This window comes from Peromyscus leucopus, chromosome 12, assembly GCF_004664715.2.
Source record: "Peromyscus leucopus breed LL Stock chromosome 12, UCI_PerLeu_2.1, whole genome shotgun sequence".
Taxonomy (NCBI): Eukaryota; Metazoa; Chordata; class Mammalia; order Rodentia; family Cricetidae; genus Peromyscus; species Peromyscus leucopus.
This window is the reverse complement of record NC_051073.1, coordinates 8,295,976-8,322,697: the sequence shown is the minus strand read 5'-3', so window position 1 is coordinate 8,322,697 and position 26,722 is coordinate 8,295,976. Positions and strand designations below refer to the sequence as shown.

The following is a 26,722-nucleotide window of genomic DNA, read 5'->3' as shown; positions in this document are numbered from 1 at the left end:
TACCGTAAATGCCTGAGTAAAAGTCAGACTTTCATAAAGTCTTCATTATCTCCGGGAAAGAAACCGTCCCTCACAGAGTCTCCCCGGAAATCTCCTATCACGGGGGCGCAGTGGAAGCTGTTACGTTCTCACCCACCAAGCTGTAGTTAGAGAAGACACATTACGCTTGATCTGAGTCACGGACGACTCCAGGGCTCTTGCCATCATCCTAGGAATCTGGTAGAAGGGGAGCTGAAGATGGTGGACATGACATTCACCACAACTGGAAGGACGGCTCCCGGTTGGGATGGCCCGAGAGACTACACTGGAAACCACCCTTTGAGTGGTTAGTTTATGGAGATTTTAAATGGGTGCTTATGGTTTAGGGTTTCAAGCAAGTATTAACATACACAGATATAAATTTATACAGTGTTAGCTAATGATGTAGCTCGGTGTGAATGTGCAAGGAACCCAGGATAAGACCCCAGCAGTGCAGGAAAGCCAAGTGTTCCATTGTAAATGTCCAGTTCAGGAAGGGTTCACTGCCACAGTGGTGACCCAAGGAACCTCTGGTTCACACTTGACAAATGGTAGTGACGCTGTTTCATGAGATGCAAGGTGTGGCTGTGTGTGCACATAATAATTCTAAAGTTAGGGCCGGGTGTGGTGGCACATACCTTTACTTCCGGAACTCAGGAAGCAGAGGCAGACAGATCTCGGCGAGTTCCAGGCCAGACTGGTCTGTGTAGGGAGTTCTAGGCCAGCTGGAGCTACACAGTGAACTATGTGAACATTTAAGTACATCGTCTTGTTTCTGTGGTGTCGGGCCCCGAATCCAAGGCTTCGTGTAACTTTATGGTCTGATGTGATATTTTGACTTCAAAGCTAAATATTAGCCAGAGTGACTCGGTTAGTCCCATCACATTCCTGAAAATTGATACTATGTGTTTTCTAAAACCAATTCAAAGGGGTGAGTGAAGTCTGCCTGTTGGGAAAGTGGGGGGGGGGCTGCCTTATATTTAGGGTGACAGTATATTTGGGTATATGGGATGGCTTTTAAAAACAGTTTCCAAGTGGGCCATGCGTAGTTTCACTTGAGCTGAAGGTATACTGACTTCTTCCCCAGTTAAGTGTGCATCCAGAGGCCATTACATATTTACATGCTCTGACTTGGTGTTAACACATCCCTCATCCATGTGTCAGGCCCCAGGGCTCCCAGCAGCCTCCTGGTTTGAAACCCACTGGACATCCCCCCCACTTCCCCGCCACCCCCATTTGACTCCTTGATTCTTCTCATTCTGCCATCCACCCACGGTTGTTCCAAGGCAGCCGTCTTCCGTCTCTCTCCTGCCAGTCCTGCCATGAATGGCTGTACTCCTCCGGGGGCCTGTGCACACATCTGATTGGATTTTTCTTTCCTCTAGTTCTCTACCCTGTCCCCGAGCAATCCCACATCTTTCCTGAGCTTCATGTCTTACTCATACTGAGTGGAGAATTGGTTACTGGCAGGCCAGGTCTTGCCTCAAGCTTGGCCTGCACAGTGTTGTTATTTTATACGCCAGTTTCTTGCCAGTGTCTAAAAATGGAGACCAAATGAAGATTTCCGGCGTTTTGCAAAGTGGACAGGCTGGTAGCATGGGGACTGGGCTGTGGGCAACTGTCCCTGTGAAGTGGGACATCCCTGCCCTGTCTGGTGGTGCTCATCTTTTCACAGACATGGGTGGAAGGTGTCGGCCGCCATTTTTGTTTTATCATCATTCGACCGTTACTTTCCCCATAACAGACATAAGAAAAAGAGGATTTATTTTCTGATTTCTCTGTTCCAATATTGGAAAATTAAATCAGGGCCAACCATAGCAGATGGTATATAAATGTGTGTATATGTACATTTATGGGAAATGTTATTAAAAAAAGATTTTTTATTTTATGTGTATGAGTGTTTTGCCTGTCTTTGTGTATGTGCACTACATGTGTGCACTCACAGAGCCTTAGGAGGCCACAAGGTGTCGGATCTCTTGGAACTGGAGTTATGGACAGTTAGGAGCTACCACGTGGATGCTGGGAACCGAACCTGGGTCCCTTGCAAGAGCAACAAGTGCTATGAACTGCTGGGCCATCTCTCCAGCCCCTAGAAATGTATTCTTAATTAATATTCAGTGTATGTCTGAGTCTGTAGATTCAGTAAGCAATGTAAGATTCCAGAATGTATGTGTTGACTGAGATGTCTCACATATACACATTCGTACCAATACACAGTTTGGTTCTGAAACCTAGAAGGTTCTCTTTGGTTTAATCTTGTTGTTTTTGTTTGTTTTGTGGTGATGGGGGTTGAATCAAGGGCCCTACACACATTAGGCAGTTGCCACAACTCCAGACCCCCAGTGATCTTCTGGGTAATCTAGCTTCACTCTACGTTAGGTACTGACGACCTGCGGTGTACCAGGGTTCCATGGCCCAGTGGAGAGAAAGGCAGGCCTGTTTCCTGCCCAGGAGGAGCGTGTAGTCCTCCAGCACGGTGCTGAGGTCTTCCGTCCAGAGGGCTCCCCTGGCTTTTTGTCCCCTTCCTCCCTGTCACCTCCGCATCAATGAGTGGCATCACCTTCTCCTAGAGGAGTGCTCCTCAATCCATCTGCACGCCCGATTCCCTTTCACCGTGCCTGGTTAACATCCACGCAGGCATAACCCCGGGGATTCGGAGGCTGACATCTGTGGAATCCATTTCTCCACCTGCGAGAACATCTGTTTGCTAAATAGATTAAAATATTATCATCTGCCGCCGCCACCGACGTGCTGGGACACTTCGGCGCTAAGCGTGGAGGCCCATGGAGTGGATTAATTAAATCAGCTTTCCTTTTTTATTTATTCTATGCTTTATTGACGTGAGGCAGGGGAGGGTGTACTGTGGCACAGGCAGAGGTCGAGGGCAGCTTGCACGAGTCAGTTCCCTTCTTCCGCCATGGCCGCAAGCCCCTTTACCTCCTTAGCCCTCTTGGTTCTATTTTGTTTAACTGCTCCCCCCCCCAAATCCATTGGTGACTCTGGTTGCTGCTGCTCACAGTGCCATAGACACCCCCCCTGCTCCGAATTCACATTCTTTGACTCCCAGGCCGCACCTGCGTGGAACGTTGTGTCTCTATTTTTATTCTTTATCTCCGTTGTGTTTAACTGTCAGAAGTTGGGTCCACTTCCGGGAACTTTTCATCATCTCTCGGGCTCCCGTTCACTCTGCATTCCCTGGAATCCTTTAGCTTTTTATAGCTGATGGCAATTAACTCTATCCCGTCTTATAACTATTTACTGAAGGACCTGGTTTCAGCAGAGATGGCGAGGGTGGGTTCAAAGGGCCTCTAGAAGCGTTCGCCTCCTTTCAGGAGTGAAATGTCATTCTGTTCTTCCGAATGCTTGTCTGAGATGTGTGTTTTTGTTTTATTTCAGAGACTTGAAGATAGAAAATTTGCTGCTAGATGAAGACAATAACATCAAGCTGATTGGTATGACTGCTTGTTTTTTGTTTTTTTTTTTAAAGCAGGATTACCTCTTAAGCATTGTGCTGTCAATTATTAACTTTGAAAGATTTCTATATTACTGTTTGTACTTCTCATGTTTAATAATCGCTTTGATGATGAAAATTAATTTGAAAAGTAATTTAATGATTTATTTAAATAATAAATTAATCATATTAGGAAGATAAAAAATAGTGTCATTTGATTGTGAAATGACTTTCATAGTTCCAAGTAAACAATTAGTGGTCACGTATTTCTTTGGACTTTGTCAGCTTCAACTTCTTGTACATGTCTGTGCCTGTGGTGTACGTTTGATGTGTGTGTGTGTGTGTGTGCATGTGTACATGGGTATGGAGGGCAGAGGGCAGGCATCTTCCGCAGTCTCTTTCCACCTTATGTTTTGAGACAGGGTCTCACAGGACTCAGAACTCACCCAGCTGGTTAGGCTGTGAGGTCAGGGGGCATCAGGGACCCTCCTGTCTCTGCCTCCTCAGCTGGAGCTGGAGTTATAGATGGTTGTGAGCCACCATATAGGTGCTGGGAACTGAACCCGAGTCCTCTGCGAGAGCAGCCAGAGTGCTCTTAACCACTGAGCCATCTTCAGTGTCTTAAATTCAGACGATCCTCAACTTGTAAAGTGTTTATTTTTAAATGTGAATTAGCAAGAAAATGTATTATTACTAGTAGAAAACAGTTGGGCTCAGCAACATTGCCCGTAGCTTTTTCGCATCTTATTCTGTTTTGCTGTGTGTCTGAGGATGTCCCAGACAAGGAAGAATGACACTGGCTTCCCTTTTAAACACAATCTCATGCAAACTTTACAGAAGAAGCTTTCTGAAGAGAGGGATGAAAAGAGCCTGGGTCCCCTGGAGGGAAGCTGCAGGGGACCAGAAGTTGTGGCTGGTGAATCCTCAGTGGATTCCCCATGACTGTCCTGGAAGAACCGGGTTATTTTTCCTGGCGATGCTCTCTCTGTGTAGCTGCTCTTGGCTGTCAAGTTCACACCCAGCTGTGAGGAAGCCAGGACCATCTCCCATTTCTTTCTTTTCCTACTTCACATGCAAGTCATTTCTTCTGCCTAGGTGGCTTGAAAAGACCCACTGGCAGCTTGAATCACACTTAGTTCCCAGTGAGGAATGCGCTCCTGGGCTGAGGGACTCCAGCCCACTTCCCTGGGTGATTAGGCATCCTGACAGGTGGTGATGGACTGATTTACCCATTAGTGGAAAATTAACAGTTCTGAGGAAACCAATCTTCCCCACTCAAAAAAAGGCCCTTTAAGGGCCCTATTTTTAGCAGGTTCTTAGAGCAGACCGATGATTTTCTTTTTGTTACGTTGCTTGACTATTGCCGCCCTGAGAGATGACAAGTACAGAAGCAGTGAGCAGAGGCCCTGCCGAAAGGCCTGCGGGATGTCTTCCGGTCCAGCTCTCTGGGACTTCCGGCCTTTCACAAAAGAGCCTCCTGGAGGGTAAGGGGTGGAGGGAAGGCAGTCTGAGAGAGCAAGCTTGGCAAGGGCCGGGTTGATACCGCAGTAAAAAGCTCGAAGTTCGTTTCCAGCTTGTCAACGAGGCCGCCGAATCTAGCCAGCACTCTCTGTGGAGAGTTGCCAGGTCCTGTCCGGCCACAGGTCACGCTGTGTCTTTCCCTCACTCCTGCCTCGGTGCCTTTCCTCTCTCTTGTCAAGCTGCAGCCCCGGATGACCACTTACAAATCTGCCCTGTTGTACAAGCAACACTGCAAAAGACAGGCCTCTCTCTTGGTGAGGCGTTTCCTCAGAGGAGCCGATCATGGTTATCCTAGACCGGCAGCCTCCCAGCTGCTGCAGCCACAGCACTGAGGATTAACTACTGAAATAGCAGGTGCTTTTCTAAGTAGCCAGAGACTGGCCGAGTAATAAACTCTCTGAGAGGAAACTCACACAGGCAGTGTCTTGGTTAAGGTTTCTATTGCTGTGAAGAGACACCATGACCACAGCAACTCTTAGAAAGGAGAACAATTAAATTGTGGTGGCGCGCTTACAGTTCTGAGGTTCAGTCCATTATCATCATGGCGGGGAGCATGGCAGCGTGCAGGCAGACGTGGTGCTAGAGAAGGAGCTGAGGGTTCTTACATCTTGACTCACAGGCAGCAGGAAGTGGACTGAGACACTGGGAGGTATCTTGAGCATATGTGAGACCTCAAAGCCCGCCTCCACAGTGACACACTTCCTCCAACAAAGCCACACCTCCTAATAGTGCCACTCCCTTTGGGGTCCATTTTCTTTCAAACCGCCACAGTCTGAAGAGATGGCATACTTAAGCCAGAGCCTGGAATTCTCTTCTCACTGAGTGCTTTTTGGGTGCTTTTTGGAGATCAGGAACTGCTCTTTTCACCTTCTTTGGGTTCTCACTTCTTAGCTGATAATCCTGGAATTAACATCTAGCAAGGTATTTCAAGTCATCAAGACTGTAAAAAGACAAATTACAACTAGTTGTTTCAACTAAATTCGCCTTTGAGATTCTAGCAGTGGGCAGAGTCCTGACCATAAACAGTTCAGAATATGCTGACCTAGCATCTTGTGGTTATAGCTAAAGGAAAGATGTGAGGAACAGAAAAGAACAGGATCGAGGCACAGAGAACCGATTGTTACAGTTTGGAGCAGCCTTCCGTGAGCATGGCTTCAAGAGCTGACTGTCTGTGATAAGACTCAGCTCCACAGTCTGTTTACCTGTCACAGTAGGCTATAGTTCACTATGCATGGGATGTCTTCAGTCCAAACTTAAAGTATGTAGAGACAGCTTTGGTCCCAACTGAATCTGGTAGTAAGAGATGGGCCAAGCCTTTTGAAAAATGACCTGCTGTCAAAAGCCAGGATACACAGAATTGCGAGGAAGGAGGCCCTGGGCGTTGGGTTTCTCTGGGTCTCTTTCTTCTCTCACCTCCCAGTTCTCTCATGGCCTAAATAATGCTATAAATGGAAGTCACATTGTACTAGCCTAGAAGGTAGCCAGTTCTTTCACCCGGTGTCTTGTGGTTCTCTTGCCCCTGGGATGCGCAGTGTGGATCAAAGGTCTTTCCTAACCCTTGTTATTACACTGTTAACTTGAAAGCCCTCTGAACCTCTTTTCTTCAAAGGATTACTTAGGTGTTTTTCAAAGAGGATTATAGCTATTATCATTTCTTCTTAATCGTTTCCCTGTTTTTGAAACCATTTGGTTTAAATAAACGTACTTCAGCCATGTTTCAAATGAGCTAGAATTATCAGGAGTCAGATTTTTGATCCAGCCATATGTTTTTCTTCTTACAAGAAGAAGGAAAGAAGAGAAAAGAAGAGGAGCAGCCTGATGTTTGCGAGGATGCACCCTCACCACAGGGGATAGCTGTAGCCTAGAGGAACTGTGAATAGTCCTGGGGCCTTCTTTTGAGATTTCATTTTGCAGCTCTCAGAAAATTGAGTGATAATTAGCTTATGTATTTACCAAATCTAATTGAGGTCGACCTATCTGACATTACTGGGAGGCAAATTTCTCTCTAGTTTCACCGTTCTAATTATAGGCATATGTGTAAAATTTTAATAACCATAATTATGAATGTGAAATATTCTGCCGTTTATTTCTCTATGTCTTTAAAATCAAGTCTTCTCGGCTAGATGAAGACAACTTTAAATGCAGGTTCTGAGCCCCTCCACTACCCAAATCCTGAGCTAATTTATCTTCTTGGAATGCTCTTGAGATAAGGCCGGGCTCTGTTCCCTAGCTTGCCTGGGACAGTGTGGGGTGATCTGGCCTCTTATCTTGCCCTTCTTGATAGACCGGATGAGGGAGAAGGGAGGAGGTGGCCTGAAAGAGGCCACCCTTTGCTTTAACAGAGACCCTTTACCTTTAATCTCAGAAATTCAGGGACACGTTTTCCTGGGACTGCTGTGAGATCCGGGCCTCTAACACAACTTTCCTTAAAAGTTTGACTCCTGGTCACGCCGCCATCTTTACTCTGTGGTACTGTCTGTCTCCAGACTCCATAGTAAGAGTTCTTAAGCCAGGAGGCATGGTAGCTTCCTCTTCTTAGCGCTCCCCCACCCCACCCCACCCCACCCTACCCCACCCCACCCAGCCAGTATGCCGCAGTATAAACTGGGCTCTGGGAGCAGGGCTCCTCATCGTCTTTGCAACAGATACCTTCTGAGATGGGAGGCTAGCCATCCTCTGTCGTCCAGAAAGGCTTTTCTGTGCCGGTCTTGTGGTGCTTAGTGGGACAAACTGGACCAAATGGAGAGGAAATGGGCAGGTAGAGGGTAAAGGTAAGGAGGCAGGAGGAGGGGGTTAAAAAAAAAACAAAAACAAAAGAGAAAGGTCGGTGTTGAAACAGTCTCCCTGTTGGCTGCTGGGCCAGATCCCCAATGTAGGCTCTTCCTCAGGAGCCTGGGCTGAGAGGGCTTGATGCTCTTCGGAACCTGAGAGAGTTCGTGGGGTTCTCTTTGGATAAGCTGCTCGGTTAGACGACGGTTCACCGCAGCAAGTGTTAGGGGACTCTTCAGTGTTGTCCTGGTGACCCGTGGTGCCCACGGTGTGCGGGTGGCTTCACGTCCTCCCAGTCCGTCCTCCCTGTGCTGGTTGTCATTTCCTGAGCTCCTTCCTATGGCTTTTGTGGTGGGTGTGCGCTTGCAGGTGGAGACAGGCTAGAGCCGAGCAACAGGCCGTAGTGAGAGGAGACTGATATCGTGCCAGCGGTGCCCATGCAGACAGTGTGGGGCGTGGAGCCAGCCTCGGAGCCAATCTCTGCCTTGCCCCGCAGCTTGGGAGTCTCACGTCTGTGGGCTCAGAGCTCAGTGTCAGCCATAGAGTTCAAAGGAGGACCCAGGATCTCAGATCTTAATTCTGAGATCAACAAAGATTGAAGGAAGATATTAGAGGCGGGAAGAGCACTAACAGCTCTCTAATTACCCTGCAGTATCTTTACGATCAAAAGTAAATAGTCCACAAAGCTCATAATAGACCCAGGGTAGCTGTGAGGACACCGGGGCCTTCCTGCAGGCTTCCCAGATGCCTTCCCCCCCTCAGAACAAAGCAACGCCATGAGGTCACTTAGTCTGGCTGGCATCACCAGCCTGCTGGCTGGTCTTTTTCCAGCCAACATGCAGGGCTGTTTAAACTGTCCTCCACCCCCAACCCCAAATTACAGTCTACCTCTGGAAGGAGTCTCTGAAAGACTTTAAGGAAAGAAACTGAGGTGTAGAAGTCAGCTGTAAGGGGCCAGGGATGCAGACGGCCAGCCGGAGAAAACCAGCCTCCATTCCGCTCCTCCCAGCCTGGCCACCAGGCAGCCAGGATCTCAGCATGCTCTCCGTTCTTGCCTCAGTCCTAGAAAGCTAACAGTCTCTCTTTACCCCGGATGACTCATTTACAAGGCTCGATAGAAATATGCTTTGGCTCATCACACCGTTAGGTCTCGCTGGCTTGTGCGGTGAGGGCTGATGTAAAATGTTCCACTGAGACAAGGGAGCCGCCACCCGGCACGCCTTTGTCTTGAGGAGTCTGTCAGGGGTTATGGCTTGCAGCTGGCGGGTTTCCTGTTGGATGCTAAATTATGTGTTAGCCTGAGAGAATGTTTCCTTTTCTGCTGTCTGTTTTTTTTCCTCTTCTTCTTCTCTTTTCTCCTCCTTATTTTTTGCAGTGTTCTAATTCAGAGTTCATGTTTGTCTTCTCCTCCCTGCAGACTTTGGTTTGAGCAACTGCGCAGGGATCCTGGGTTATTCGGACCCATTCAGCACACAGTGTGGCAGCCCCGCCTACGCTGCCCCGGAACTGCTCGCCAGGAAGAAATACGGCCCCAAAATTGATGTCTGGTCAATGTGAGTTATCCAGCTTGTAAAACTCGGTGTTCCCTCCCGGGGTCTCCGTGTCCCCTTTTGTGAAATCGTCTGCCCCTAACTGATGAGACTGTAACCTAGTGTATGCTGTGGAGTCTGTCCTTCATGATTCTCAGAGCCCAGCCTTCCTCGTTTCTTTTCCAGACTTTTCTTCATAAACTTTCAAAGTGGCATTTACAGACACTTCACTGGGGAGCTGGGTAAAGCAGAAAGCCTCCTCTCCAGTCCTCACAGACTTGCTGTGGTGTGCCGGGAACCACCCATGTTCCATGTAAAAACTTTTCTTAAAGCCAAGCCTGGTGGTACAGGTCTGAAATCACAGCTGCCAGGGAGGCTGAGGGAAGAGGATCACGAGTTCAAGGCCTGTCTGAGCTACAGGCTGAGTTTAAGGCCCCCTGGGCAACTGAGTGAGTTGGGACTCTATCCCAAAATCAAAAGGAGAAAATGGGTGGAAATACAGGTAGTGGTGAAATCCTGGCTTAGTGTGTGCTAGGTTCTAGGTTCAGTCACCTGTGCCACATAACCAAACCAAACAAACACATGTGCACATGTACACACACACACACACACACACACACACACACACACACACCCTAAACCAAACACACAGGCACGTGTGTGTGCATACACACACACCACACACACTCTATAAACCCTCAGCACACCACATACACACACATCAAACCAAACAAACACATGTGCACATGCACCACACACACACACACACACACACACACACACACACACACACACTCACACCATATAAACAGACAAACAGCACATACCCACACACATCACATACAACCCCCCTCCCCATGCACACATCCTCACTAAAATAAAAAAGCAAACAACCGGATCCTACCATAGTTTCCTAAGCAGGAGCTTTAAATCCATCCGCTGCTGCCCACCTCTCCCGCCTCTTTGCACCTGCCTGGTCCCCCGCCCACAGCTTGGCTTCACCCCCCCCCCCCCCCCCCCCCGCCTTTCCTTTGCTGTTCCAGCTCTTCATCCAATCTCACACTCCGGCTTTACTCCAGCAGCCCCGTTGTGGACGCCCCGAGTTCCCTGCTGAGGACCCCTGTGCCCCCTCACCTCCCTCACGCCCCTTTCCACCTGCGGTGTGCCATCCCTCACTGTCTCCTCCTCCATCAGAAGGGACAGTCTGGGGACAGCTGGGGAATTCATAAACACTACACGGAAGCCATGAGAGGGCCGTGGAAGCCCAGATACCGAGAGACCTTTCAAGGGTCTCGTGTCCTGTGGTGACGGGGAGATGATCAAGGGGAGGTGGAGCCGGAAGGTTGGGGAGCGGAGATCAGTTTGCTCCTTGAGGTCAGGCTCTTGAGGGGACGGACAATATCGTGTTGCTTCAGGTGTCCCCAGATCTCCTGGGTGTGGAAGGTGTGTGGTGGAGGGCAGCGGGCTCAGGCTCTTCTGTCGCCTCCTGCTAACCGCGACACAGAAGCCAGTCGGTTATCCTCGTGGAGATGAAAGCCCGGGCGGGAAAGGTCGGGTTTTGTTCTTGCCCTTTCTGCCATGTTGCTCGGCCAGGGAAAGGGATTCGTATTTAGCAACCGCCGACATTCCATCTCTCTGTTCTGTGACTGAGGTAAAGGGTCCTGCCCCTCAGAGAAGCTTCTGTGCCCTCCCATGGCCACCAGCTCTCGGTCTGTCTAGAAGCAGGGACTCTTGTCTGTCTGGAAGTGATGGAGACACTGGAGAAGGAGAAAGGAGATGATGTCGGCCATGATGCCTGGATCCCTCAGGAGCAATTGTCGGCAGCCAGTGGACAGCTTGTGTCTGTCACTCGTCCCGGCGTGGACAGGTCCCTCCACACTTCTGTGTTAGTGTTCACTTGGTGAAATTATTCTCTCCAGGAAGATAATGCACAGCTGTAGGTGCTCAGATAATCTATGGATGCCACATGACCCTCCTCGGGGTCTTACTGGCCAGGAGACGAGGGAGCAGGGCATGGACTGTGTAGAATTTCATGTATGCCCCAAGAGTCCCCGGGAGCAGAATGGCAAGTTGTAGCATCCATGACCCGAGGAGTACTGTGTCCCCTCTGCTTATCCTTACTAGGCAGAGCCAATTGCGTGGCCTAACCCTCAGCCGGGAGAGAGCTCTTCTCCTGCTTGACGGGTGTGTAGCCAGCTCCTGTGACTCATTTACCTACTTCTCAGAATTGTATCACCCAGTCCCCACTTACTCTTTTGAAGTCCTAGCCCCCCACGTCAAGGTGTTGATGGGACCTTCGGGAGGTATTAGTTTTAGATGCAGTAAGGAAGCTGGGGCCCGTGATGCTCTTTGTGTCCTTGTAAGAGGCACAGAGAGCTTATATTGTCTGTGTGCCATGTGAGGTCTCAGGACAAGGGTGGCCCTCTCCCAGCTAGGAAGGAGGGAGGCTCTCACCAGAACCCGGCGGGTGCTTGGTCTTAGTCTTTCAGCCTCAGAACTGTGAGGCAATGTCTGTTGTCTGAGTTCCCCGTTCTGTGGTATTTTGTTACGGTAGCCTGTGTTGGCCAGCTTTTCATTCCTATAACCGAATACCTGAGAGGGTGAGCTCATGAAGAATAAAGGTTTATTTTGGCGAATACCTCTGAAGGTTCCAGTCTGTGGCTGACTGGCCTCATTGACTGGGGCCTGTGGCGAGACCCAGCATTGGGGATGGAGTATGTGGTAGGGCAGAACTGCTGAAGTTACAAACCAGGGGCACAGAGGAAAAGAGGACGGAGTCCAAGTCCTTTCCAGAGAGTGCACCAGCTGCTTGAGGATTTCCACCAGACCCCGCCCTGCCCCTAAAGATCCCACATCTTCTGATAATGCCTTCCTGGGAATCAGGCCTTTAAAAACACATGAACCCAAACCACGGCATAGACCAGGCTGAACTAAGACACATACCTGCCTCCAAGTCCCCTGTAAGCAATGTCAGGTGACATGGAAGAGATACACAGCTGGACGAAACTGAGAAGGCTGTGTGTGTGTGTGTGTGTGTGTGTGTGTGTGTGTGTGTGTTGTGTGGTGTTGTGTGTGTTGTGTGTGTGTGTGTGTGTGTGTATGGTGTGTATGTGTGTGTATATGGTGTATGTGTGTGTATGTGGTGTGTATGTGTGGTGTGTATGGTGTGTGTGTATGTGTGTGTGTGTGTATGGTGTATGGTGTATGTGTGGTGTGTATATGGTGTATGTGTGTGTGTGTGTATATGGTGTGTGTGTGTGTGTGTGTGTGTGTGTGTGTGTGTGTGTGTGTCTATCCTTTAACCTGCTCTTGAGAGCTGATGAAGCTGGCCAGATGGGAAAGAGGTGAGTTAAGGTTCCAGACAGAGTGTATGGTGCGGGCAGTACCGACATCTGACCACAGTCGACTCTGAAGGTCTTGGCGAGAGCATGAGGCCTTAGAGCCTTCGTTAGAAGATCAATTTTCCACTACTGTGGAGTCCTCTGTCTGCGGGAGGGATTAGGTTTCTGTGTGGTACCCGGGGCTTTGTTGACAGAATTGGGAAATGGAAAACCCAAAGAGAATTTAATTCAGTGCTGCTTAAGATGAGAACGGAAGTGGAGACCACTGTCTCCCTGCTCCAAAACCACTATTACAAAGTGCCTTCTCTTTTTAAATGGCTGTGAAACAGCGTAGTGAAGAATCGGCTTCTAAAATCAAAGGCAAATGCCCCTCTCCAGGGGTTTTCAAGCCTGTTGCATGGCAGCCACTAACTCTGAGGCTTCTGAGATTGGTGAAGAGGAAGACTTGGAGGACTGGAGACAGCCTGGAGTGCTGGAGCATCCCTCTGGTAACATGAGCATCAGCTATGGAAAAGGAGATGGGGTCCTGCAGTGGTCAACCTTGTCAATGGTGTCGTTTTTCAGGACCACATAAATAATCCCTAAAACCCTGTTCACCTCTTCCTTTCACCTCACTCAGAGGTCTGATATGCTCCTTCTCTCTCTCTCTCTCTCTCTCTCTCTCTCTCTCTCTCTCTCTCTCTCACACACACACACACACACACACACACACACACACTCATTCATTCTCTCCCTCCCTCTCCACCCTTTCCCCACTTCCTTCCAGTGAACTTTTGGGATTTTAGACACAAAACTGTAATGTTCACTCTGGTACATCAAACATTTATTATTGCTTTTCAGCTTTTCCTCAGAGTGGCATATGTTCTAATTTGAAAATAACTTTAATGCGGATGTGCTTTTTAATTGAAGAGAATTTAATTCCAAGACTATTACAGCACTTCCTTGAGAAGCTAGCTCAGTGAGCCTTTCAGGGTAAGAAAAATGGACACCAGGAGTCTTGTCCCCCAAGAGATGGAGGAAGCGACATTCTCACAGCACAGTGCTTTGCCCTTGTGGCTGTGCAGACTGGGGACCTACTGCAGAGTCATGCACATGGGTGTCCCCTCCCCCCTCAGCCTCCCGAACCTGCTTTTACTGAGTTCCCGGGAGGGACTCAGCCTTTCCCCAGGTGCCTTTGGGTAGTTAAGTTGGGCAAGGGGTACCATGCTGTTTCCAGTGCTCCTGTCTCTGCAGAACAGGGTGTTCAGGAAGAGAATGACAACATTTGGGCCAGGTCCCAGGCTCTGTGTTTACAGAATGATACCAGATGTTATTCCCTGCAGACAGGGGCCACAGACAGAAGGATTTTCTCTGTATTCATGATAAAAGATGGCGAGGCAGGCACAGGGAGAAGAACCGTGTTCATCTGGGGAAGCTGAAGGCTTTTGACTTTTAAAGGAGAAGTTCCATGCTGGCGGGGTACGGCAGTACATGCCTCTAATCTCAGTATTCAGGAGTCTGGGGCCGGAGGACGAGGCATCTGAGGCTGTCATGGGCTCCGTAGAGAAACCCTGACTCAAAGGTGAAGCTTTCTTCAGCTTTGGTATTTCTCTGCTTTTGTAGCTGGTACATTTATTGAACAGGTCACGGAAAGGGACAGACACCTTGAAATCCACCAGACAACCTCTTCCTGCCCAATGCGGACCATCTCATGGAAGAGGGTGGGGATGGAGACTTTTTTAGATGGTTGCTGGACTCTCCTTTCCTTCAGGGCCTTATATTGGCGTTGTTACTGAACATTGATGCAGAAAGAAAGACAGAACTTTCTGGTCTGGGGTTAATTTTAAGTTTTTCGAGATAATTCCTGTAGAACCACACAGAACCAGCTGTGCATGCGATCCTCTCACCTGCTCTCTGTGTGAGCCGGTGGTTGCCAAGGTTCCTGGCCACGTGCCCCCAGGACAAGTGACCTCACTCTCCACAGAGTTGACACTCACTTTGTTCTTTGTACCGGGGTAAAGTTTCTGGTGCCTTCTCCAGGGAGCAGGGACTCAGTGTCTTTCTTCTCAGAGATGGCAGCTTTTCCTCCAGGGAGTATTTGAATGTGTCGGACGGACGGACTATCAGGACCAGCATTTGCCTTCTGACTCAGTCCCGAGGATTCCACACTCTTCTCCACGGGGGCCTTTCCTTCTTCCAGCTGCCTGTTACCGCCACCGGTTCCTTCTCTTTCGACATCAGACTGTTGTGCACCATCCAGTATCCCGTAGGCTTTTCCACCCTGCCGCGGCCCCCTGTGTTTCCTGTTGGTTGTGAAATCAGCACCATTGGAGTGCTGCCCTCCCTGCCCCTGCCCCTGTCCCTGTAATCGCTGGCTTTTCTCAAAGCTGTCTTGGAGTCGCAGAAGTTCCATGTCTGCCGCAGAGAACCCAGGAAACCCCTGGGCCATATTTCAAAAGGCTTTTCAGGAAATTCTGCGCATGTTTTGAAACTCTGCCTGATTCTATGGGATTACAGGGGTTTATAAACTGCATTCCACACATCTCCCTTGGTATTCTCGCATACTTGTGAAATGTCAGAGGGGCTGAGTCTCTCTTTACCCACATATTATACATGGATGAAAACTCTAGGAGAGAGGAATTAAGGTGTTCAATTTGATTTCTCTTTTAAACTCTCCTAAGGCTACCCAACTATTAATGTGGGTTTCCGTTATCATTTGCAATAGTGCCCAATACAATTGTAATTCTTCTTCTTGTTTTGTTTTATTTAAAAAGGTGGAGTTTTTTTTTTTTTAATGTAACGACAGAGAAGATTTATTTGATGTTTAATTTACTTCCGACACAGAATTCCACTCCTCTTGTGGTTTCAGTTATCCGGCCTTCATATTATCTACATTGTAAAGCTAAATGTCCTTGGGATGAAGTGAGAGGGATCTCTTAGCGTTTGTGAGTTTGTAATTGATCACTCCATAATAACTGGAAGCCTTTGGGTAAGGCAGTCAAGATCTTGCTGTCTGGTTGGAGTTCTCTGGTGCCATCTTGAGTACAGCATCCTTCATCCTTATCTGTGGTCGGAAGTAGGTGAGAGAGAGAGACAGAGACCAGTGTGCTGTGCAGGAAGGGACATATGGAGTTGGTGTTTTGTTTTGTTTTGTTTGTTTTTGTCCTTTGAAGCTAACTGGTGATAAGGAGCCAAGTGATTTTCTGTCTCAGAAAACTGTCTCCCAGAAGAAACTTTTGCAGTGGTTTTAGAATTGTTCTTCTTGGTTCAAACATTCAACCAACCCCTTCAGCTGGGTCCTTCCCCACCACACAGCATTCTGCTTCTGGAGGCTTTCTGCAGCGTGCAGAGCACTCCACCTGTGACAAAGAAGCCACATGTCCCCAAAAGATAAGACCTGATGTGAAAGGTGACGGGGCTGTGTCTTCAGGCGTGAGTATTGCATGCTGCCCTCCGAGAGGAAGAACGGTCTTGAGATCTTCCCATGTTGACCTAGGTGGTTTTTTGCTTTGTTTGTTTAAGTGTTATGAGCACATGAATCCAAAATTAGGCTCAATAAATGTATGGACCTTGTATGATGAAAATACCCAAACTAGTTTACATACTAATATCACAAAGACTAAGGAGCCCCAGCATGTTCCGATGAGGACATTGGCATAAGCGTTGGAACCAGTGCTGAAGAGGAGCTGGATTGCCGTCTGTCCTCTGTGTAGTCCTCCCTGCTAGTCCTCCCATCAGCTTTTACATCAGAGTGCATCCAGAGAGATGTTTTTAAAAAATTATTATTGCACATGAGTGCATTGTGTATGTGATGTGATGTGATGTGTGTGTGTGTGTGTGTGTGTGTGTGTGTGTGTGTGTGTGTGAGAGAGAGAGAGAGAGAGAGAGGAGGAGAGGAGAGAGAGAGAGAGAGAGAGGGGGGAGGTTCACATCTCAGCGGGCACACAGCAATCAGAGGACATTGTGGAGTCATCCCTTTAACTTTTACGTGCATTTCAGCACTCAAACCCAGATCACCAGGCTTGCCTGGCAAGCACCCTTACCAATTGGATCATCTCACTGGCCCCAGAGGGATTGTTAAACCATGTATTGCAAGGTGTGGTCTGGGAGTTTCTGACTCCAGTCTGCAGCTAGGCCTGGGAATGCGCACTTTCAAGTGTCCAGGCGGTGCTGATGCGCCGGGGTGAGGAACACAGTCGGGGAAGTGTGCAGCGTTGTGATCAGCAGGAAGACTCTTGCGCGTGCATCACTGACGTAGTAAGTCCGTGTTGGCCCCTTCCTCATGGGATGGTAATAACAATAAAGTTCTGACTCTGCGAGAGCAGCTGGTCTTGTTGAGAAGCCATGTACAGAAGACAAAGACTCTGGCTTAGTATTTGACCGTGCTCCTCATTCAGCCCTGCTCGGGACAGGCTGCCTCCAGGCTGCCGGGATCAGTTCATCTTGGAGATGACTCTTTAGTGGTCCTCGGTAACTGTGGAAGAGGCCAGAGGTCTTCCATTCATTAGAGCCTGTGTCTAAGGCCTCTCCGTAGACACAGATTGTATAGTTTTAAGACTTCTTAGTTTTCTCTCAGTGCCAAGACTCCCCCAAAGCCAGGTGTTTGGCTTTACCTAAAACACATGAAAGATGCAACCCTGCACAATGGGTCTTTAAGGCAAGTCCCAGCCTCGGCTCTCCTGCCCTCCCCATCCAGACTGCCTCCCTCCGCTTACTCAGGTCCATCTGTCACCATGGCTGATCTGGCTTTTTTTTTTTTTTTCTGAACTTTACCTTGGTGCACCCCTTCCTACGTCTCCGTCGCCCACTCCATTTCTTTGTGAAGTCTATCACTTCATTCTGACGTACAGCAATACCGGGTGCTGGCACCACGGTCTCCAGCTCTCCACTCTGGGCCCCTTTTGTTCACTGACATGTGAAGGCGACTCACCGTGTAAGTAACTTGTTTGGCTGTGGAACTTTTCGTTTCTATCTATTCATGCCCTGTGGAATGTGTTGCACTGAACACACACCAAGAATTACTGCTGCCTGTGACCCGAGCACCTGCCTTGTCTGTTCTTGTCCCTTGTTTCTTGGTTTATGTAATTTGTCACATGGCCATGTCCAGCCAACTGGAGATGCATAACCTCATACATAAAACACTTCCCTGAGAGGCTTCCCAGTCTTAAAAGTCTTTGGTCTCCTTAACTGAACTCTTGTGTCGAAAGCAGTGCAGTCCAACATTGCCTTGCTCTCCCCGATCTCATTTCACTCAGAAGGGTTCTATTTATTTATGTTGTGTGCTCGCCCATTGCCTGTTTCTCTCTAGCTCCGAATCCAAAATGGCAGCATCGTTGTCTGGCTGACAGTACTCTCAGAGAGAGGCATCCAGCAAGAATCTGTGGAATGAATGTGTGTCCGTCTCCCGGGCTCCATTCTGAGTTCAGAGAGAGATCTGGGCCTCAGCTTACGTTTGAAATCTGAGCGTGCTTAAGACTGGAGCTGTGGGCCCCAGGACCTGCCATTACATGAAATGCATAATTCAGCGGCGCTTCTGTGGAATGAGGCTTGAAGGGTCTTAATTTCAGTCAGTCTCATTGACTCTGTTTTGACTGGAAATCCTGTTGCCTGTTTTTAAAAACACATCCGCCCTGGGTGCCTTTGAACAGCAGAGACCTCTTGGCAAGCAGGCATTTCTTCCCCATCAGGAAATCTCATCAACATGATAGTAGGTTTATACATCAAGAGAATAAAATCCTCCCAGAAAATTCGCTGTCCTCTGGGTTGGCTTTGGTTATAAGCGGTTAAGTCCGCCCAGCAATAGCTCAACCAGACCCGATATATTGGGCCAGGGCCTGGTGACAGATTGCACAACAAATAATTGAATGACAAATGAGCCCGGGAGGGACTTCCCTTAGTGACAATCCAGAGCAAAAGTCAGGAGACGGATAAAAGATGGGCTTTGGGTGTGGGGTTTTGGTTTCAAAGGGCTGAGTGGTGAGCGGAAGCCCTCATTAACCCTGAAGGGATGGATCTTGCCCTGTATCATTTAATCTGGCTCCTTCTAAATTCTACCTTGTATAGCGTATCTAGAAAGATTACAGGCTGGTGGGATCACTCTTGATGATCCTAACAGTATGTTCCACATACTTCCATCTGGAATTCTCTGGTGTCGATGTCTTCTTATTACAACTGGAGTGTCCCATGTCCAAACTGCTTAGGACCAGAACTATTTTTGGCTTTGGAATCTTTGCATATATGAGTGAACTATTCTGGGTATGTGACAGAGGTCATTGTAGACGCAGCCTGAAGATGGTTTGACATTGTACCCTTCATGTACTATAACCGGCCACAGGAAGCCACAGGTAGAATTTTCTGCTTGTGGCATCATTGCGGTCGTCAAGAGGTTTCAGAATTTGGGGGATTTTCGAATTTCCAGCAGGTGCTCAGCCTGAATTCAGAGTGAAGGCAGTGTGGTTTCTCCTCCAGAAGCAGCCTGTCCTGTTCCTGCTCATCTCCGAGTCCTTCGTTACACAGTGTTCTCACCCCAGCCTTTCAGGTGTCCACACCTCAACTGTGACATGATAAGAGGGTTCTAGAAAGGTGGCTCAGCCAGGGGCAGAGGCCAGGAAGTGGGCTCCGTCTGTCTGCCCTTTGTCTTCTGCACCCCGGGACCGCTTCTGATCTTACACTTTGGTGTGTCTCTTTTCAGAGGCGTGAACATGTACGCTATGTTGACCGGGACCCTGCCTTTCACGGTGGAACCTTTCAGCCTGAGGGCTCTGTACCAGAAGATGGTGGACAAAGAAATGAACCCCCTCCCCACCCAGCTCTCCACAGGTAATGTACCTGCTGCTCTGGATTCAAGTTGGGGCACCTGTGCTTTGACAGGTTTGGACCATTTTGGAAGTGGTTGTTTGAGGTGATTTCCTTCCCCATGTCTGAACAACAGAGGTTGCTGGGCTTCCCACCCCTAAGAGGCCGGCCCATCTGATGCAAGTACGTTCTCCTTTGCCCTGGTCATTTGGAAGCTCTAATTCCCTCCTTCTGTGTTCGGTACAAAACACATATTCGAAGAGGGCCTTGCATTCTTTGCTAGAGAAGTAGCTGCGGGCTCGCCATTTTGCAGTGTTGTCTTGGAAAGGAACATTTTCTTTAGTCTGTTTACTGTAAAGAAATATTGGTGTCATTCAAGTATTGGGTCTGTGATTTGTTTGATCATGTGACTTTTTGAGGCTGTTCAAGAACTTTCAGGTGTGTGTCGATTCGATTACTCATTACAATAAAGCAGAGATGTGTTTGAGAACGTCTCTGAGACTTTAGCAGCTTCGAATTGCAGGAAAAGGCTCGAATGAGGATTTGGCTTCAGACCCAGTAAATTAATAGGATCTGATCTTTTGTTTGGTTCACAATTCACATCAAGTTCCTGGCCTAGTCTCGGCTCAGAGGGGCCATTTAATTGTTCTGTTAGAATAAATCTAGGTTCACTGAAATAAGGCTTTCGACAAAGAAAGGATAATTATTTAATTTTCCCCTTCCTGAGACATGGATAAAATAGAGCATTTTATTTTGCCACTGTTAAGTTTCTAAGCATCTAGAAAACTGACCTGAGGTATACTCTTGTCAATGGATCCAACTTGAAATGAGTTCTTGGGCATAATGATCCAATCTAGCTACACTTTCACCTTTCAAGTAACGTATAATCCCTGGAGGTTGAGTGCTGGGGAGACACTGTGTCCTTGGAAGAGAGGTTACAGTACTGACTTCTGGGAGAAATGTTTCTGCACTGGGAGCCCTCCCTCATGGAATTAGGAAACTCACAATGTGTTGAAGGAATTGCCACACTGAGGCTTCTGGGCATTCCGAAGTTTTGGGAGGTGCCGTAAGTCACCATGGGATGCGTTCATTCATCCATCCATCCATTCATCATTTCATAGCCATTCTCTTAGTCCATCACATGGCCAGGTATGTTCTAGATGCCAGAAAGAGAGTGGATGAGCCGCATTTAGCCTCTACTTCTGTAGAGGGTAGACATCTGTGGGAGAGGCAAATATATACATAGATCTGTATGTGTACACACACACATATGTGGATAAATATACAAGTCAGATAGTTAGTTGGTAGTGTTGGTGGCTTAAGCAAAGTATCATCAAGACATGCAGTTGCATTACAGGAACCCTGTGCCGCCATCGTCACCTCCCTCCCTTCCCCTCTGTGGACCCCTGCTGGCCACTGTCCTTTCTTCATCGCTCTTCATTTTTGGAAATGAAGGAGTTGTAGAGATGGAGACTGTGTACAAGTGCCCTGACTTGCTCCAGTTGTGTGAAGATCCATTTTATGGTTAGATACATCAGAACTCTTTTTTCATGGCTGCGTTGTATTCCCAGGTATGGGCATACCACAGTTTGTTTAACCATTCACCCGTTGAAGGACCACTGGATCATTTCAAGTTTGGGACTGCTATTGAATAAAGCTGTTATGAGCACTCACCTCCAGACGTTTGTGTGGATGTGGTTTCTGTAAGACAATGGCTAAGAACAAAATTGTTGGGTTGAAATATTAGCAGTCATTCCCAATTCTCAGTGGCTTACTACCACAAGGGTAGTTGCTTCCTGTGCTTTGTACTAATTGGAAGTTGGATCAAGGAGAAGAGTTCTGAGCCCAAGTGGGATCCCAAACCCATTGCTGGTCCACACAGGGAAGGTGAAGACGGAGGTCCCCGCCCAGCCGTAAAAGCCTCCCATGCCTTCTGTATCTAAGCATGGCTCATGGCCTCAGTCAGGCAATAGGGATGGAGCAATGCCACCCCACCGTGGGTACTGAAGGTGAAAAGGCAGAGATATATGTGGACAGCACTAGTGTGAGACGCACACAGGCTGTAGGAGAAGCAGGCCATGGCAACAAGCCAGGTCCACCTTTGCTCGCCTACGATATCATCTGCTATATCCAGAAATACTAGTTTACCAGTAACAAGAGAAGCTACCCTTTCACAGAGCAGAAGAATGAAGTTCTTTTTCTTGTTACTGCCTTTTCACTCAGTCAGGCAAGGTAAACGCCATTGTTCCCAATTTACCAATGGGGAAACTGAGTCTCAGAGTGACTAAGTTAGCTTGATTGAAAACCCGGATTTTCCTTGGGACTATGCTATTTTTTTCTCCTTTCCTTATTTTTAAAACATGTCCATCCATCCCCTATCTGCCTCCCCCCCACCCCCCCGACACACACGTGCTCATATGTCTGCGGCACCTGCAGAGGCCAGAGAACGTGTCTGATGCCCTGGAGCTGGAGTAATGAGCTGCCTAACGTTGGTGCTGGGAACTGAACTTGGGTCCTCTGCAAGAGCAGCACTCCCCCTTAACTGCTGAGCCGTCCCTCTGGCCCCCTTTCCTTATTTAACTCACGGTCTGCCCCCTCCACCGCCCGTGAACTCGCAAGTCTTATCTCTTTTCTTCAGGTCTTGTGTTCTGAGTGATGTCATTGCAAATTGAAAATGCACCAATGTTACCATCTATCAGGAGCACCTATCTTCATTAATTTGATATTCTGTCAGTCCCATGTGCAATGATTACATCAATTAAATCTTATTCCATTTAGATTAAATTCCAAGTTTTATTTATTTATTTTTATTTTTGGCAAATTTCAGTTGGAAAAAGTTACAGTACTCCTGCCCTTATGAACCTAGGAAATGTGCAAAGAATTGCCTCCTTGTTCCCATCATAGAGTTGGAAACCTTCGGCTTTGGGGCCTTTCCAGCTCTCTTCTAGTCGGTTTCCGCTTTCTGCAAGTTGGCTCTTGCATATCACAGAGTTAGCGAATGCCTTTTGCGGCTGAGAGGTTTTTCCAACAGTTTACTCTTCCATCACGGTGCCATAGCAATAGCATTTATAATACATTCCAAACAGACACTTCCAATTAAGAGGATTTGGTCCCACGGTCACACCAAGAGAGAAGCTGAGGAAGAAACATTGGCATTGCTGAAGGTTGGGACCCGTTACGATTTCCAAGAAGGCTTAACCATCCCTTGTCAAGGGATTCTTCGCTGAGAGGTGATGAGAAGGCGGCCTCCCTCGAGGACAGGCCTCTGCTTGCATCTGGCTGTGTGCTGTGACGTCAGGTGGCTTTGTCTGTTGCTTGCAGCCCTTGCTTTGGGCAGTGTCCAGGGCTCGCATAGGCCGGTTCAGACTTGAGATGCCTGAGTGCTCCTGAAAGCATGGGTGTTGGCCCCGCAGCGGTGCCTGCCTCCCATCATCCTGTGCGGGTGACGGAGGAGCCCCCATTCAGGCTGACTTCAGCTCTCTCAGCTCGAGTAGAGAGCCCAAGAGTCAGCTCAGCAGCAGGGGAGGGTGGCCAGTGACCATGCTAGATTCCACTTTCTGGTTTGATGGGGAATGTGTAGTCCGTCTTGGCGCCCGGAGCCACGGGTATTTTCAAGATCCAAGGACAGACCTGGAAGCACTCTGAGGATGTTCATAAAGTCTTTTCAGGATCGTGATGTGATGTCTGTGAGTGTCCAGAGGTGTATGGCTATCAGCAGAGACTTGAACTAAAATCACGTGTGTTTATCAAGCAGTTTATGAAGGTTTAGAGCACTTGATGGCTGGACCATAGAGCAGAAGCATCACGATCCGGGTAGTCCTTTAGCTCTTTCGGTTGTTAATTCTATCCTTCAAACACAGCCCAGCTCTGGCTGTGAATTGGCATGCTACTTTTTTTAGTGTGTGCTGAGCATCAGAGATCTCAGAAGGCACCTGACTCAGCAGGTACCTCCTCCACCCCAACTATTCAGTTGTCAAACTCACCCCTTGGGCCCTTGAACAATGGATGCCCCTGTGTTCAGCGTCCAAAGGGGGGGGGTGGGTTTGGGGACGGATGGCTCAGTGAGTAGGGGGGGAGGGGGTTGCTGCTGCAGAGCGGGGTGGGGCTCAGGGGCGCGTGGGTGGTTGCTGTAATGTTATCAGGACAGTTATCATAACGTGATAGGCTCTGCTGGCTGTTTCAGCTCCAAGTCCTCGCTTGAAAGTCACGGGAATGGGCGCACACAAGGTCAGATCATTTACTTCAGCGGCCACATTGTGGGCTTGCTGTGGAGGCTTTACTCCAGTTTCTATGACTGGACCCCGAGGGAGCATTACAGGCGGGTACACTGAGAGTCACTCCCCCGGCCTGTCTCCGGTAGGGTGCAGACTACAGATTGGAAGGCCAGCAGCCTTTCCCGGTACTCTTGGATTCATTTCTCATACTCTTAACCACTCTGAGTGAGGGACAAGGACCCTCCCTTCGGCTACTTCGGTACATATGGAGACCGCCTGACTCCAGCCTTCTGAGATGACCCAGTTCCCTTCATTTTTTTTTTTTTTTAACTCTTGAGAGCCCTACAAATTCTTCCAAACTTGGATAAGGGCCAGAGAACTACAGACAAAGAGACAGGGGAGGGAGATTCTCTGTGGCTGTCATTTTGAAAATCCCTAAGTCTTGGGCCAAGGAGGTCTAGAAATATCCACCAAGCCTCGTGAAGGTTGAAGTGCCGAGTCCCTTAAACAAGGTGGGCAACAGGACTCTCACTTGGGATGGACTTGCTCAAAGCGCCTGGGTGGGCATTCTCAGGATCTGCATCCAGGCTGCTTGACCAAATTTACTCTTGCCCCGGGCGTAGAGGAGGTGACTTTATCAGTCACCATGTAGAACTCTAGCATTTGGCTCATGGATGGTAATTTAGACCCAGTCTGGGTTACCAAGGGAACCTGGAAATAGACACTGTTTTCCAATACCTGCTCCGTTTGGGCCAGGCACGGAAACAGACACCCGAAAAATTATCCCCCTGTGGGCCTGCAGACAGGCGGGGGGCCATGCCTTGTCGCTGAGGAGCAGCATGCAGGCTGCTTCCTGGTGAAGAAGTGACTTCCGTGGCGACCAAATGAGTCATGAACTAATGTAATCACTGCTAAATGAGCATCATGCATCCACACATCATCCACACATCGCCACCGTGGCTGTCGTAGGCTGTGGAGCTGGCACTGGAAACACAGAGGGCCCCTCCCTCCCTTTAGCTGTCTCTTCAGGGAGGAAGACTTAGAATGTGGCTTCTAGTTTTGCAGCCTCTCCACAGGGGACAGGAGGCAGGCTTGGGTGAGGTAAACATAGATTCAATTCCTTATACTGGTTTAGCCAGCTTGGGTAGTGTGTGTGTGTGTGTGTGTGTGTGTGTGTGTGTGTGTGTAAATGTATTATATGTGAGTGTGTGAATGCGTAAATGTGAGTGTGTATGTGTGTGAATTGTGAGGGTGTGTGTGTGTGAGAGAGAGAGGGAGAGGAGGGAGGAGGGGGGGGAGGGGATGGATGGGGGAGAGAACAACTAGCTAATAAATGGAAAAGGTCTTGTTTAAAGAAAATAGAAGCTTGGTGTATTCCGTTATCTAAGGCCTGTGACTTATTGTATACAAAAGACAAAACAGGATTCTGTTTCTAAGATACGAGACCAGAATTCTAAAATAAATTCTAAAATTGGGAGAGATATGTGTTATTTACAGTTTTTATTTTGAAAAAGTGTTAATCTTACATATATATATATATATATATATATATATAATTTCTGGTAACTGTTTTTCTGGTTTTACCATCCCTTACATAAAAGAAGAAGCATACAGCCAAAGACACATATATATATATATATTTGTAAACTGTCTTTTCTAGCTCCCCAGTACTGCTTGCTGTCCTTGGTTTAATTAGTTAGAATGTTGTCAGCGTTTCTTTCCCTTTGGCAAAGTAAAGAAAATAAAACCCCCTAATTTCACACTCTTCTTCTGCACAACTTTCTCCTGTGCAGTCATTTGGGCTCCGAGCTGATCTCCAAAGGGCAGGATGGAATAATGTTGTAAGAGATATTTTACAGTAAATACTTATCCCAGCCGGTCAACAGGTGTTGGCTGGGTGCCTAGCCAGCCTTCCTGGTGTGGACACAGACATTCTGACGGAGAAGGCCTTGCTTCCTCTTCCTGTCTCCCTGTGGGGCCTGGACAGCCCACACCCACAGTCGATTCTGTAGATGGGCCGGAATGAAACCAAAATGGTATCAAGGCAATTTAATATGAATTTACTTAGCTCAGATCATAATTTGCATTCTAGAACATTTGCTTTCATCCCTTCCTGTTCCTTTCTTTCCTCTCTGCTCTCTGTTACAGGATCTTGTTATATGATCCAGGGCAGCCTGATGCTCACTATGCAGCCCAGGCAAGCTAGACGCTTATAGCAAACTTCCTGTGTCAACCTCCTGGGTTATGGTATTGCAAGTGTTCCCATCTCTATATCAGCCAAAAATGTAAAAATTCCATAACAGATACATCAGAACCAAATCTATACATTACCAGAAAAGGTTGAAGATACATATGACTCTCAGTCAAAAGCCTACATTCTGAGAGGAGTCTCCTGGCTTTCAAGACAACAGATATAAAGGGCTGAGATGGAGTCTCTGCCCCTGTTCATGCCCTTCTGCTTACCTCCATCCCTCCCTCTGTTCCCGCTGGGGTGGCCCACTGCACCTTCCCACACAGCCTGGGGCAGCATACAGGGAGTGGGATCATATCAATGTGGCCATGATTTGACTGGACATGAGTGAGGGTCTCACCTGGGTTTGCTGTCATTGGAGACACCAAGAGTTTTCATACAGCTGTGCCCCGCGTGTTCGTTTTTAGTTTGGTTTGGTCTTGTGACAAGTCTGTGTAACCCGGCTTGGGATCCTCCTGGCTCAAGTCTCTCCAGTACCTGGAATGACAGGCCTGTGCTACCAGGTTTGGCTGTCACTTGGTTTTAGGGGTGTACACTGAAGTGTTTAGAAATGACATGGCACACTATCTACAATTTGAAATATTTAACAACCCAAAATGAAGCAAGCATGGCGAAGTATACCCAGGTGATGGTGCACCCATGCTAATCACAGGCGTCCCTCTGTATCAGTGGGGTAATTCTTATGATTGCACCCAGAAAAGACACTAAAAATATGTAGACACCGGGTGTAGTGGCGCACGCCTTTAATCCCAGCACTTAGGCAGAGGCAGAGGCAGGCAATCTCTGTGAGGCTGAGGCCAGCCTGGTCTACATAGTGAGTTCTAGGACAGCCAGGGCTGCATGGTGAGCTGCTT

General features: G+C 48.2%; 1 protein-coding gene across 1 annotated transcript in view; it reads left to right on the top strand.

Annotated features, from left to right (window-relative positions):
* The window catches only part of Hunk (hormonally up-regulated Neu-associated kinase), a 109,268-nt gene that overhangs the window by 59,287 nt on the left and 23,259 nt on the right, over positions 1 to 26,722 (top strand). The window contains 3 exon segments of the mRNA XM_028877052.2: positions 3,415 to 3,470; positions 9,177 to 9,312; positions 19,300 to 19,509. Coding sequence (XP_028732885.1) covers positions 3,415 to 3,470; positions 9,177 to 9,312; positions 19,300 to 19,509 — 402 coding nt within the window.